Here is a 15,722-nt window from a genome sequence, read left to right as displayed (position 1 = left end):
ATATGCCTTTCTTGTTGTCTAATTAAAAGTAAGTATTTCAGAATGAATCCAGAGAATGAATACCTCTGAACCCAAGTGGGGAAATGGTATGTTAGAACTGCTGTGGATACAGCACAATTATGTTTTGTATAAATAGTCAAACTCAAAACTCTTTCAGGTCAAACATTTAATTGATGCTCCTATTAAATTATATGCTTCATGGGTTTAGAAGGTAAGGTTGTTCTTGGTGAAAACTCAATATTTTCAGGCACTCTCTTTTCCCATATAATTCACAGAAAATCAAAATGTGTAAGTCTAATTTACTTCTGAGACACATTTCTTAGTCTGATAATCACTTAAAAACTCATTCTACAAATTTTTCAAACCAAATTAAATCATATTCTGTTGTACATGGGTACATCTGAGAAAAACAGATATATTTTTCTTACAAAAATCACAACTTTATTCTAGGCTACCTGTATAGAATGAACATTTATTTATAAAAAGATGTAACCTGGCAGGATGCATTGCCAGTAACTATCTCCATCATTATGTTTATAAATTCAAAATTGTTTCCACTAGAACTTCAGGTGTAGGCAGAGAAGTCAATACGACGCTACCTTCACAAAGGTTCGGCAGCCAGAACTTACACTGGCGCTTCTGAAGTGTTCTTATTGAAAAAGCACAGGACCAATGGGCATGACACACACAGGAAAACAAACGGCCGAGAAGAAGTACTGCAAACAGGAACAGTGCTTTCGGAGCAATGACACGACCACATCCACACGCTGTCCCAAGTCACATTCCTCCAGGGTAACCAGCTTCTCCCCAGGAGAGGGCCCAGTTCATGCACCATGAAAGGCTTTCTGGTCTACGTCACTAACAACAATGGCAGAATAGTCCTAAGGAGCGTAGACTGTACCTGCCATACTAAGAAAGGCTTTTGATTATTTGCGTGTTCTTAACCAAACTCTCTGAAAGCACATGATATGCTAACCAAGAACACATTTACCTGGTTTGACAAAAGATAATCTGTGCAAACACATCAGGGAAATACCTTGACAGAGATGTTAAATGTGCCACTGTTTTTTAAACTACCGTTTTCCATTCACCTGCAGTGATAGCTTATGGCCAGAAAACCAGGTGTAATTTGTACTTTTTTTTTTTTTTTTTACATTTTTAGGGTCCCCCGTGCTGCCAACCATAGCCCATGCTATTGCTAGAGTGAAGATATTCAATGACAGGTATTGTGGTCATTTCAGTTAAATAAATAAATGTAAATAAAATGCATCTGTACTGATATATTCTCCCCCCCACCCCTTTTTTCCCCCCAGCTGCTGGATGAGCATGGAAACCGCTCTGGTTTACATCATCCATGGCCCTATCATGGGCGCCCTGACGGTGAGAACTGCTTTTGGAGTCTCTTGTTAACAATGTTATCTCTGAGGGTTTCTTTGAAGATGCTTCTATATAGCATATATATTGTAATATTTACATGAAGCTAATTAATGATCTATAAGAAGAAGAACAATTTGATTTGAGAGTCTTGGATTGGAAGGAAAAAAAAGTTGTATTTAATAACATTGGGAAGTGGGGGGTACATACACTCGTTTCTATACACCCTACACCAAAGATTAGATTTTTTTTAAACAATACTATAACTGAATTCTCTTAGTTAAAGGTAAAGAGCAAGGGCTGGGGAATGTTGAAGATGTTGCTGGTAAGAAAGTAAGGGACAGCAAAGTCCCCCTGATCTTTTCCCCCTGGGCTCTGCCAAGCAAAACTAGCTTCCACTTTATCTTTGGTGCATGAGCCGCCACCCTACCTACCAGTGATCATGCACTTAAACTATTCCATGCACTTCATGTACAGTCCCATGCTGTTTGTAACAGCAGCCCTTCCGAGGAGAGACATCGCCAGGATATTTGACTCATTAGGAAAACTAGGCCCAAAGACTCAAGTAAGCTCACCCAAAATCACATGACCAGTGAGAGGTTGGGTTGGGGGAGAATATGCCCTTTTAGGCAGTCTCACATCCTGTGTAGGTGCTCTCTGCTCCCCACGTTGAGTAAAGAATTAAGGAAAGCAGGTGTCCTTCAGTGGTACTGATCTGGGTGGTCTGCTCATTCATAACATCATATCTTTGCAGATCAACTTCTTCATTCTGCTCCACATCCTCTACGTGCTCGTGAAGAAGATTAGGAATGACGGCCATCATGATGTCCTGCGGTACCTGAAGGCAGTGAAGGCCACTCTGGTCCTGGTGCCCCTGCTGGGAATCCAGTTCGTCATTTTCCCCTGGAGGCCTCACACCAAGACTCTGGCCCTGGTCTATGACTACGTGATGCACTTTCTGAGCCACTTCCAGGTAAGGAAGCCTCCCGGGTGTACTTATTCCATACCTGCCCAGCTAGGTTACTACCAGCATGGTCACTCAGACCTTGAAAGCATAGAGCAGGGTAGCAGATGTTGTATCGGTATGAAATCCTTTTGCTGGACCCCGAGCTGGGAGCTGTTTCCCTCTTAAATGGCCATCCAGTTTTTTTCAGTGATTTCATTTGATTGCCTTGACCATGATTAGAGAGGTCAGGACCCTAGAATGTCTATAAGGTCAGCCATTCCTGCAATGGTAGGCATATTCTCCCGCTTGGTAACTTGCAATTACCTCTTTTCATAAGTAAATTCAAGTTGAATCAGTTTTGCGATGAGGGGTAATGAATTTGCACAGAGCCATGCATGGCTTCTGCTCTGTCGCCCTCCATTGGTCACCGGGGTGTCAGGAATCCACCGGGTCACGTTCAGGGTCTGTAAAGGGAAGGACATCCAGGTCTGTCCCCTTGCGGGAGAGCACAGAATGGGCCCTCAGGTGCTTTCTCAATGTCTGCCACACAAACATGGAGAATGGCTATTTCCATTCAGTCTGCCCCAGATCCACAGGCCCATTGAAGACATAGTAGTGGGTATTTTGAAAGCAAGTCGGGGCATGGAAGGTCCAAAGGCAGAGCTGAGTCTGCCATGGGCTCTTAGGCCAGAGTTTTGCTGTCTTGATTATACATTTCCAAGTAATTATACTTTCTACGACTAGAAGTCAAAATTAATAGGGCTAAAATAAAGTTTAGGGTTTGTTTTAATAATTGCTTTGGCCATTCCTATTGATAAGGCTTAAACGTAAGGGAACTTCTGAGTAGTGACCGGGATCTCTGAGGTCCCTTCGTCTGTGTCCTTCTTGGAGAGACAAACTTGGCTGTGGGTACAGCAGTGCACTAGTTCACCGTGAAGACACGGGCACAGTCTGGCCCATAGCCAGGCACTGTGACAGTCGTACCTGCAAAAGTTTCCTTTACTGAATTCTACAAGATCTCAGTTTTTAAAATCCCGTACAAAGCATTCTTTTCAAATCCGCTCCAATCAGCATATTCTGCTAGAACTCTTCATGTTAAAGACAGCGGCACATTAACCATGCTGACCAGAGCTGTCCTTTTGACTAAAGGGCAGACTTCTTCTAACAAGAAAAACACATGGCATATTCTAGTCGTGAAGCACTGAATATGAGTGGTAGTAACTGCTTTCCATCCAGCCTCGACTTGCTTTTGCCGCAGTAAAATGTTCCTCTCCAGGGTGACTATTTATATTGATGGCTGTACAGTGTAATGCACACAAAAGTAACTCCGGCTCTGTTCTTCCTCCTCTTTACAGGGATTCTTCGTTGCCGTGATTTACTGCTTCTACAACTCTGCCGTAAGCACGCCTTTCACATAATACCGCCACTCGTGTATACAAAGCTGGTACTTGACAGTTTCCAAAGGGCCTCTTTTCAAGTGGCCTCACTTCTCCAGTTTTCTTTCCAGGGTGACGTGACTAGCCAAGTTGTGTTTTTCTACCACTGAGTCTTTTCTGTGCTCGTGTGGCCCAATTGCAGATGTTATTCTGACGGGCCGCTAAGTCCTGATTTGCTTGGATTGCACCCTTGTTGCTTTAGGAGCAACGAAAATCTCCTTGTTGGGCTTTTTGTTTTTTTTGGGGGGGTGTTTTGGTTTTTTGGGTTTTTCTTTCAGATTTAATGTCCTTATTCTTGGATCAAAGCAGCATCAGACTCAATCTGTGGTATTGTAGAAAATAATTGCCCTTATTAAAGTGTAATTATTGAAACCTAGCCACTAAGGCCCCATTCTAATATGTGTGGTTTACAAATTAACGCAGATTGTCATCGCCACACAAAAGGAGAGGTTATAATTTTGGAATACAATTGTAGAGGGCTGTGAACATTTCTGTGGCAATAATTTTTAAAAACTAGACTTCAAACCCTTGGCCTCATGCTGAGCTGGGTACTTAATTAATATGCTTAGCACTCCAATGGGGATTGTTTGAAAAGGGCAGGTGAGAAGAAGCAAAGACCTCCTGTTTTATTCTGCTGGGTGCTTTTCTAAACTCCTCTAAACTTACCCTGTCCACCTGGGATGCTTCTGATGGTCTGTTTAAGTTTTAGTTATGAGGACAATGTTGGTATTTGAGAAATGCTGAATGGGTGGCAACTACCAGTGACCTTTGTCTAGGGACATTGCTTCTCCAAAAATATGCGGAAACAATATGTTTCCTAAGTCCTCAACAGCGCTCTTGGTGGCTCCTAGATTATAAACCTGATCTTTAAGGACCCATGTTTAAAGGAAAGAACAACCCAGATAAAGCCATGCCACTTCTTGGAAAATACATTGTAAAAAAATAAAATAAAAAAAAATCTAAAAATCTAAATCCTAAAGAGAATTGTTTATGTATTAGTATCCATAGAAAGAAATAATTTTATTCCGAAAAGACTGTCACTCCGATAACCAGAGCCTTATCTGGCCATATCGGATAAAGGAAAATCAACAGAATTATCATAAATCCCAGAACCGTTTTATGTTTTGCATATATATTTTCATGACCAGTCATGTGGAGAGGTTCAGATGAAAGCTTCTTTCTTGTCAGAGATGGGAGCAGATAAAATGTTTCCCAGCTCTTTCTCCCTACTATGATGTGCATGCCATGCATGGAGTGCGGAAACCAAATCAAATTGCAGTCACTGGACTGAAGCACTAAGGACGAGACTTCTGCACAGTAGCGAGTAGCCTTACCCATGATAGCCTAGACAAGTAACTCAGGGCTCCAATTTGCAAATTCCTCTCTGCGCCGCCAGAGCCTATACCACACAGCTCTTTGGGTCGGATTTACAATTCAGCCGACCGCTTTGAACCTCTGATAAGTCCCAAGAAGTGTGCCCCTAAACTTGGCGTGGGCCATTTCTGACAATTACGTGATAACGGGACTTTTCCTCTTCCAGGTGCAAGAAGTCGTGATGCGCCGCCTGCAAGTGTTCAGAACCCGCTGGAACCAGCGCCGCGAAGGGTACGCCTTACGCCGCCAGAATTACAATATGTTGCTGGCAGCTCTGGCTGCAGCTGCGGCTGCAACCAATGCTGATCCTGACGATATCCCTGATTGCATCTGCCACAGAGAGCGGAGGATCCGGGCAGCTGCCAACAACCGGAGGAACAACGACCTGGAGATGAACAACAACCCGGAGATGATGAACAACGACGACGAGGAGCTGAATGACAACGACATCCAATACGAAGTGGAAGCCGAAATCGAATTCCGTAATGGCGTGGAGATTCATGACATCATCCCGATGGAAATCTTTGAGCGGGAGTAAAGCGCTAAGATGTAGGGCCAGTCCAGTACCGTGATCTCTGAGACTTCATCCCCTGGGAGAAAGCCCACCCATGCTTTTCAAGTGATCACCACCCTCCCAGGCGTCAGATATTTCATTCGTGAACAGTTGTGTTCAGTGGTTTTATCCATAGTGAATCCGAAGGCTGTTCTTCTTGGTACTATTGCTATGGGAGACAGTCTAAGGAATGGAGTCTCCCACTGCCAACACTTGTAAATTCCACCTTTCATCTAGGACTGAAAAATGCAGGTGTAATGCAAAGCAAAGGTATCTAAGAAAAACACTTAAATAGACCGGATTCAGATCCAAGGTGCTCATTGTAAAATCTTGAGCCATTTATACCTTTAAAAAATCAAAATCACTGTCAATAGTTGCGCTTTTAACTCTAAAGTTTGAATTAGGATATTTCGGTATTTGGCTATGGGTCCAAACGTTTAATCTGTTTATCTCGATCAATTCCAATGCTATTCAGACGTTTTACCATCCACCCCAGTATAAAACCACACAAACTGCAACATGACCTCCCCAAGACAAAGAGGCTTTCTAATATAGAGATGACCAAGAATATAGGGGAGAGATCTGTCCTTGGCAGGAAGATGTAATGCTTTGAATGAAAAACAAAAATGTTTTGAGTCAATTTGCTTGAAACATTAGATGGGCAGGTTTGTGAATGGGGGTGCTCATATTATGGCACGCTCAGCCTGGTTTTGGATGGTCCTGTCCATGGGGCAGCCCTCCCTTTTGTAAGGAATTGGCCTTCCTGTTGAGTATGCTTCAGTCGCTGACACTTACAAATTGGGAGGTCACAAAGAATCCTTGCTAAATTTTTCACAAAACTGCCAAAAAATATAATTCCCAACGGAAGAGGCTAATCTCTCTAAAGAGAGTTCTCTGCTTTCCTAAATTCTAAGATTTGTAAAGCAAACCATTCCAAATTTTATAAGGCCAATTACCTCTTTCCCTTGGGTGCTATCTTGCAGCAAAAGATAATTCGAATTGGTGACTCATCATAAAAGTCTATTAACTGCCATCCACTCAGATTCACAGCTTACTAAGATCCCAGTCTTTCTCAGAAAGACTCACTATGGCTGATTAGAAATCAGTTTGTAGCTGACCTCTGTTTGCTATGATTAGCCAAACCAGAGGAGGAAAGAAAATGTGTAACCACTACAAGTTTAACCATACACAAATTTATTTAAAATAAAAGTATTTCTCATTGAAGCCCAAAATTATATTCCCATCTCTCTCTTTACTTCCCAAGTCTAAAAATCTTCAAAAATCCCTGAATAAATCAGAATCATTAATGGCACCTGAAATTAATATGTGAATTTGCCACATTAATCAGAGTTGAATTGGTATGCAAAGTGAGGAGATACATCAAAACCTGCAAATTTCGTCTAATCTGTGATAGCTTATGCTGCTGCTTTTAGAAGTGATTCGTTGTGGGAAGATAAAATAATTAATTTGTGTTGGTTAAATATATAGTGTACCCCTATCCCCAAACCCCAAAAATTATATTCTTTCAGAAAAGTATTTTGGATACTAAAGTAGCTAAGTCTCCTTTGTTGAAGGTAAGGGAGAGTTATAAAGAGGGTATTTTTGCAACACAGTATTTATGTAGTAGTCTATTTTTGTCTACGAAGATGGAAAGAAGAGTATTTCAGGCAACTTTAGTACAAATGTGAGGATATTTTGCTAAAATATTCTAGATGTTATTTAGCTAATACAGTAGGGGCTGACGAAACAAAATAGCTTATTTTAGAATTGCACATTGTGCCAAAATTGTGAAATGCTTATGCTATGTATGTGTATCAATCAATCAATACATCATCATATGTGATAAGCAAAAAGGTGTGTGTTTGCGTATTTTTTTCTATAGAAATATATTATTTATCTTGTCATTCATTCATCTGCTCATTCCATGGTCTTTTTCATTTCATTCATGGGCTGCTAACATCTCATCTGGTTAGTACTACAGGAGGGGAGGAGACAATCCAAAAGTAGAAGTTAGAAAACCATGTGCAAAACCATTAAGGTTTTGTTCGTTTAACTATCTTTAGTCAGCAATATGACTATAAACTCTGTGGCATATTTCTCAAAACCTTGACAACACAAACAGCACATACAACCATCAATCTATTGTGTATAAGTTTGGGAAGCACTGCAAAGAAATCTAGGACAAGACAATATCATAGCCTTTTATTGTTTTGGGTTATTTTGTTGTTGGTTTTCATTATTCTGGGACTAGATCTGAATTGTCTTACATCACATCAGATGACTAGAATTGTTATAATCACTGATTTGTAATATACTTTGAGAGACTAAGGCTGGATAAAAGGCAACTAATTAAATGTCATTAAAATACATAAAGGCCACTATTGGAAAGCATGACATGCAAAACTGAGGTAAATGAGAACTATGATGGACTGATAAAGGTGAACAGGCACAATTTGTAGCATCTTCACATGCAATAGCATCCAAAATTGTTGGTCTTGTGAGATCTGGAGAACTTTCAAAAAAAAAAAACATAAGGGCAATATCTTTTCCCTTATGTTTTTGTGATCTTGAAGAACAAAAGTAATCTCCCATCAGACCATAAAATCAGACTCTTCAGGAGAGTAGCTTGAATTCAGATGGTCAGCTGTCCATGTGCTTGATCCCAACTATAAAGTGACCTAACAAAGGCCTTTGGGTACATATGGCTATCATGGGGTCCTGATCAAGGAAAGATGTTAACAAAGACATGTTAACAAAGACATGACAGAAATGGCATCATCATGGAGCTCCATCTTGTCTCATTCATTTCTTCATTGTCATTGATGTTTCATGTACCTTTCATTCAGCTACACAACAAATACTTATTAATAGTAGTTATCATGGCAAACTGTCTGCCGTGGTTAACTGCTTCTCTCCTGAGACTGTGGTAAAAATCACAATCTGCTAAGTGAAACATTATCCTCAAACCATAACCGCTCATATTTTGGAGGGTGGGAGAACAAAGCGATGCGTGTGGTTGGGTGTGACCTTTACTCCTCATTAGCATCGGGTGGGTCAGCTTCAAGGAATAAGAAACACCCTCAGAACAAGACCTCTGCACAAAGGCTTAGCAAGGACTTTTCTTGACAATGAGGTCTAAAATAGTAATTCTTTCATGGGCTACATTACAGTTCAACTACTCTTCAGAGGAGTTAACATTCAGAGTTTGAAATAAGATTATTCATGGAGGGGGGAATCAGAAGCCACATTTATCAATAGAAAGGCCATCAGGTAAACTCAGAAGCACACTGCATTGGTTACTGGTAGTAAAATTGGTTTTACCTGTGCGAAGTGTGGAGATTGGTGAAAGCAGAAAGAAAAGAGATGATAATACGTGCGTGTGAGGACAAAGGAAGGTATCGATAGAAAGGCCACATCTGAAAATAAAGAACTAACTATATATCTAATGATTTTTATTCTTCTGGACACATAAGTCATCTCTTTAATATCTGAATAATATGAAACACGGACGAAAAGAAAACACAGCCATTGACCCTGGCAACGAACGTAGCTCAAGGAGATTTTCTCCTGTGGTGTCTTCCTGCTCGGGGATTACCAGGCGGCTCTGAAAGGTTTCAGAGGCTTTCCCCTTCTCTTAGGCATGGACCAGCCAGTCTCTCAGGTCACTGATCAGTGTTCATTTCACATTTACAGCAACTCCATGCCGTCTCCCTGCCCGTCCCAGAAACCCTCCCACTGAGATTCAAACTGTGTCCTCGCTCTCTGCGACTGGCCAATGCCTCTGCATGTCACCGCTGTCTCCTTGGCCTAAGAGACTTATTATCTTATTTTAATTTGGAAAATTTGCCTCCAAAATTGAGGTGTCTTTAATGAAAAAACAAAACAAAAAAACAAAAAAAAAACACCACCAAAAAAAAGGAAAAGCAACAACAACACACTGACATTCCAAATAGAGCATGGAATCTGTCTTACCATGCCAGACTGGCTGACCAAAGCTCACCCACCACTCTCTCACACAGAGGCCGCAGCCTAAACTGACACCCAGTGCAAACTCCCCCAGCCTCTGCACAGCAGGGGGGTTAGCCCTTCCCAGGACGGAGCAGCCCCCCAATGCACCCAGGCATCATAGCTTCTGTGCGTTGTCTTTCCCAAGAGGGATCCCATGGGGCTTCACCTTATAGGGAGCATCCCTTAAATAAAGAGAAATTGAGAACAACAAAAAAGGGACAGCAATCACTGAAACACTGCAGTCAATACAGACTCAGAGACAGAGCTTGCTTGCTCTTTATAACAACCCAAACTAGTTTCACCCCCATTTCAGTGGTGAGAAAACTTAGTGGGAGAGAAGAGGTACAATACCAGTCACACAGTCAGTGGCTGAGCTAGGAATGAGTCAAGGGTGCCTGCGTTTTATAAAAACAAAAACCACACACACAAAAACACAAACAAACAAAAGGCACACAAAACAGCCGGGAAGTGTTTATAACTACACAGAGGGCCTCCTCGGTACCTGAGGTCGTGGGCACTTACAAGAAGGGTTCCTGCGGGCGCTGGAACAGCCTGCGGCTCTCCTGGGCGCCAGGCCTGGGCACAAGGCTGGGTCCTCCCCAGCAGCAGTGAGCGGTCCGGGCGGCCGGCGAGCGCTCAGAGGGCTCTGACTCTCCAGGTTGCTGACGGACGGACGGACGGACGGACGTCCTGGCCGTAAGACGTTCAGTCCCCAGGCACACAAAGCCTTGCTCCCCCTTCGCCAGCAGGAGATCATCAGCCACCAGGCGCCATGGCCTCTCGGGCTCCGGCACGGCCCGGGCGCAGCAGGCCAGGGCGCGTTTGGCGAGCTGCTGAGGGGTCTCTCGTCCACCCGGGGCCTGCGGACACTCGTGGAGGCCGCAGCGGGAGCTGCTGGGGACTGGGGTGCAGGGGTGCTGGCCCGGCCAGCAGTGGAGAACCACGTGGCCACGTTCCCCAGCACATGGCACACCGATTGGGGACTTTAGCGCTGGGTCGCCTGGCCAGGGCTCACAATGCTACTGGTGGGTTTGCTCCCAGTTGGGGGCATCTGGCCCAGGAGAGGGAAAGGGGGGGGAGAGGAATGGAGGTTGGGGTGGCTCAGCCTCTCCTGCGGCTCCCCAGATGGCAAACTCAGCACAGGTTCGGGAGGCTGCCCAGGCCGAGGTCTCTCCCAGGGGGGATGGCTCCCTGGGGACCAGAATAAGGGCTGGACCCCGGCAGGAGTGGTCTCACCCTGCCCAGTGAATGAGGAATTTCGTCCTCGTGGGGGCCCAGCGGGCTGCTGCACTCCCTCTGCGTCCCTCCCAAGGTTCTTCTGGGGTCCCCTCGCCCCCAAGATATGGGGGAAAGACCTGAGGGGGTTGGTCAAGGTGTCCCCGCTCCACCCTCACCAGCAGGGCCCTAAGGACCTGCTTTTTAAACTGCCGTCTTTTTAAAGTGGCCCTACTCGACCATTCTGCCTCTCCAAGCAAAACCATCCCCACTCTTAGCTCTAAGCATGCCAGGCAGTTTTCTCCTCATAGCTGAGAGGTTGTTTGCAATATGTATATTTTTCAGTCCCAAATTAAGTTCATTCGTGACCCAGGGGTTCCTTCAACTATGAGGGGTCTTCAGATGAAATCCGTCTTTCTATATAGTAATGATTTCTTTTCCAAGCCAGGGAGTTTTTCACACACCGGCTTGGTTTGCAGCTTCTCCAATCCCAAGGGGGTCCTCAGGCAGATATTTGGGAGACAAAACAGGTTTTGGAAAACATTTCATGGTCACTCCATGGACACACCTGCCCCAACTCAAGGCTTGATGAGGAGCTGGGGAAGAGTCATGAGCCCTTTTCTTAGCACTGTTTGTAATAAGAGTCCCACACACTGGTTTTCAATAATTGAGTCCTGAATAGAAGAGACCACTAGGCCAGCATGGCTCAGTGGTTGAATGTCGACCTATGAACCAGGAGGTCACAGTTCAATTTCTGATCAGGGCACATGTCCAGATTGTGGGATCAGTCCCCAGTGGGGGGCATGCAAGATGCAGCCAATTAATGATTCTCTCTCATCATTCCTTTTCCCTACCTCTCTGAAATCAATTACAAACATATTTTTAAAAAGACCAACAAAATTTAATATTTGGTTCTTCAACAACAATAAAAAATAAAAATAAAAACTCCTCAAGGAAAAAAGGAGATGCTTTAAAAAATGTAATAAAATGGTGAAGGAGATTTAAAGAATAAGATTATATGATGTCCATATTTATATATTATATGTACAATTATAATAATAAAAAGGGAATATGCTAATTGACTCTCCTGCCCTCAAAGATGGTGGCCCTTCACAGCCAATAAGGAGGAAATATGCTAATTTTTGCCCCACCCTCAAAGATAGTGTCCCTCACAGCCAATAAGGAGAGGATATACTAATTGATTCTCCTGCCCTCAAAGATGGTGGCCCCCCACAGCCAATAAGGAGGGAATATGCTAATTGACTGCCCTGCCCTCAAAGAAGGTGGCTCTCACAGCCAATAAGGAGGGAATATGCTATCTGTCCCACCCTCAAAGATGTCCCCTACAGCCAGTAAGGAGGGGATATGCTAACTGACCTTCAAGCCATCGCAAAAGTGGTAGCATCCACAGCCAATAGGGAGGAAATATGCTAATTGACTTCCCTGCCTTCAAAGATGGGTGGCCCTCATAGCCAATAATGAGGGAATATGCTAATTGACTGCCCTGCCCTGAAAGATGGGTGGCCCCTATAGCCAATAATGAGGGAATATGCTAATTGACTCTCCCACCCTCAAAGATGGCTGTCCCCACAGCCAATAAGGAGGGAATATGCTAATTCTGCCCTGCCCTCAAAGATGTTGTCACCCACGGCCAATAAGGAGGGGATATGCTAATTGACTGCCCCACCCTCAAAGATGGTTGTCCCCATAGCCAATATGGAAGAAATATGCTAATTGACTGCTCTGCCCTCAAATATGGTGACCCCTACAGCCAACAATGAGGGAATATGATAATTGACTGCCATGTCCTCAAATATGGCAATGCCCACACAAGATGGCTGTACCCAGGCCCCTCAGCCCCGCTGGGGTGGCAGTGTGGCAAGGCAGGTCATTCCACACTCCAGAATCCTCCAGTTCCCTCAGCCCCCCAATCCCCTAGGGCCAGCCCAAGGCCCAGGCAAGCCTCAGATGGTGGCTGCCCAGCCACTGAGGGCCACCCAAGGCTCAGGTAACCAGGGCCCGCTGAGGCTTGCGCATCTGGGTCATCCCCTTCCCCTGATTGCCAATTGCCTCCCACCCCTGCCCACCTGTGAAAGGGGGCAGACTGGGCTGAGGGACCCCTCCCCCCCAATCTAGTGCATGAATTTTCATGCACTGGGCCTCTAGTTCACTAATAAAGTTGAAAACTTAAATGAAAAAGCTAAATTTCTAGAAAAAATATGCAGTATGTAAAGTGGACAAATTGGCTCCCCCCTTAAAAATAGAGAACTTGGATAAACTAATTAGTCATAAACCATAGCCTTATATGATAATATACATACATTCTATCAAATTTATTGAGGAATAGTTAATTCATACCTTAAAATATTTTCCAGATATACCCGTATACAAGATTTTCCAAAATATATAACAAAGGTAGTACCACAAATTGGGAAAGAATGATGAGTTGTTTAAGAGATTGTGTTGGGAAAATTGGCTTAAAACATGGAGAAAAATAAAACTGGATCAGAGGAAAGATTTCTTAAACAAATTGCATAAACTAAAAGGCAAAAAAAATATGAATTCATTTACATTAAAATAGGGATACTTTTTTAAAGAGATATACCTTTTAAATTAATTCTTTATTGTTGGAAGTATTACATATGTCTCCTTATTTCCCCCATTAATCACCTCCAACCCCTCCCCCCCGATTCCTACCCCAGGCCTTCATCACTCTATTGTCTGTGTCCAAGGGTAATGCATATATGCATACAAGGTCTTTGGTTGATTACCTTCCATCCACCCACCCACTGTCCCCCATCTTCCCTTTGAGATTCCGCACTCTGTCCAATGCTTCCATGTCTAAAGAGATACCTTTAATTTTCAAATGATAAAATGGAAAATAAAACTGACAGTGAATGGACATCTAGAACCTAAAATAAAGCAAAACTCCAGCCAATCCAGGAGAAACAGTGGCATCAGATGTGCACAGGCAGGTTAGAGCAGCGGTCATTCAAAGGTTGAAATAGGAAGATACACACGGACTTAGCAATTAGCAGAGAAGTGTTTACTGGAACAATAAGGCTGCTATTCAACATGAAAACAAGGCTAATTCCAGGGAGAACCACTGACATCTGTGCCTCATCTTGTGAGAGAGGGGAATCTGCAAAATGGGCCGTAGGTTTGTCTGGCTCAAAAGTTTCACAGAATGATAGGCATTTTCAGAACAAACAGGTGTTTTTATTTGGGGCAAAGCAACCCCCCTTCAGTTCACTGGAAGACTAGAAAGAATAGAAGAAAATATTCTGAAAGTTCAGAAAGGAAGCAAAGCCCATGTGTGGAACTTAATGACTAGAAAAACACATGAGTGGCAGCTATGTGGTCAAGGAAGGTGACATTGAAGCATTTCATCAACAACAATTACAGCCCAAAACCTCATCAATCTGAAAGTCCATTAATAACAAGAAATAACCTGCCTACACTGCACTTAGCATGTGTGTTGAAATAATTGAACCAAAGTAGGCCCTTAACACAATTTTGAAGTGGGTAAATCTCTCTTCAATGGTGAGTGTGTTGATGACTGATACACCAATTGCAACACCTCCATCCACACTGCCATCTAAGAGAATCTGTCCCCTATGTTTAGACCAGATAACCCCACTGTCTTCACCAGTATCTCTCAAAAATTTTAACTAAAGAGACATAGAAATTATTAATTATATGGTTATAAACTTTGAATCTGTAAGTCCACAAAGATTCTGAGTTTGTGGCTGTTTTTAGCCATATATACACTGATAAATGTGACAGAGAATCAGGAGAACAAAATAGACACCCGAAGGGAATAGAGACGAGAGACAATGAGAGGGAGAGGGAGAGAAATTAGCTGCTTGATTACTTTCCATCTTTCAAGAGACCTGTTTGTATTCCCAATAATTGGATTCTGTAATATTATCATATATTCTTACAATTAATCCCTCTTTTCTTGAAAAAATTTAAATGTATTTCTGTCCTAATATTACAATATGCCCTGACTAGGATAATTGGCTTCTTAGGGTATATGTCTAAGCCTTGAGCAAAAACTTGCCAAGGCTCATTAAATGTACCAGACACATTCCTCTTACTCCCAATGGAATAAATAGCAGTGTCATAAAAAATGTTCCTTGTCAGAGGGTTTTAGGTAAAAAAAAGCTAAGGGTCATGGAATCACAGGTGGTTTTCATCTCTTCTTCCAAATAAGGGTAGTAGTTTTGTCAGAGAAGGAAAATAGAATGAGAAGTGTTCAATCTGAGGATATCAGTGAAAAATAGAATTTGGTCTTCGGAATCTCGTTACAACAGTACATTGAGCCCCTGCTAAAGACTTGTCTGCCCATCCTAGAGGATGAGAGGATTCTATTGGGGAGAAAACGTACTGGTAAAATCAAGAAATGTTTGAACTGAAAAATGAGGAAGAGAGGGATAATAGTACAAAATACAGATCCAAAACCTTCTCTGGAGGACCTCAGCATGACTAGTAAAGTAGAACCTTAGGAGAAGAATAGGATATGTTTCATGGGAAGTTAATCTGGGAAGAAAGACAGAAAGTAATTTTATATCCTACAAAGATTATATAACCAGGTGAAGTGGTGTGAGAGTAACAGTGAATCAGATATCTTAACCCAAATGGAGAAGTGCTGTCACGTGGATGTTACAGAAAGCTGGAGAGACAACAGCAGTACAGAGAGCTGACACCTTAGTATATATATTATTTATTTTTAAGATATATACTTTTTATTGATTTCAGAGAGGAAGGGAGAGGGAGAGAGAGAAGCATCAACAATGAGAATCATGGATCAGCG

General features: G+C 42.8%; 1 protein-coding gene across 2 annotated transcripts in view; it reads left to right on the top strand.

Annotated features, from left to right (window-relative positions):
- The window catches only part of CALCR (calcitonin receptor), a 61,716-nt gene extending 54,185 nt beyond the window's left edge, over positions 1-7,531 (top strand). The window contains exons 10-15 of one of the 2 annotated variants that reach the window (XM_084897573.1): positions 1,163-1,223; positions 1,314-1,380; positions 2,129-2,347; positions 3,676-3,717; positions 5,297-5,361; positions 5,470-7,531. In XM_084897573.1, the coding sequence (XP_084753699.1) occupies positions 1,163-1,223; positions 1,314-1,380; positions 2,129-2,347; positions 3,676-3,717; positions 5,297-5,361; positions 5,470-5,668 (653 nt within the window). In that variant the 3' untranslated portion in view covers positions 5,669-7,531. Of the gene's footprint in view, positions 1-1,162; positions 1,224-1,313; positions 1,381-2,128; positions 2,348-3,675; positions 3,718-5,296 lie in introns of both variants that reach the window. The other variant, XM_084897572.1, reaches the window with a different exon arrangement.
- Positions 7,532-15,722: the final 8,191 nt, after the last annotated feature.

The sequence above is a fragment of the Pipistrellus hanaki genome, assembly GCF_964339955.1.
Source record: "Pipistrellus hanaki genome assembly, chromosome: 10".
Taxonomy (NCBI): Eukaryota; Metazoa; Chordata; class Mammalia; order Chiroptera; family Vespertilionidae; genus Pipistrellus; species Pipistrellus hanaki.
The sequence above is the reverse complement of the archived record's forward strand: the minus strand, read 5'-3'. Positions and strand labels throughout refer to the sequence as shown.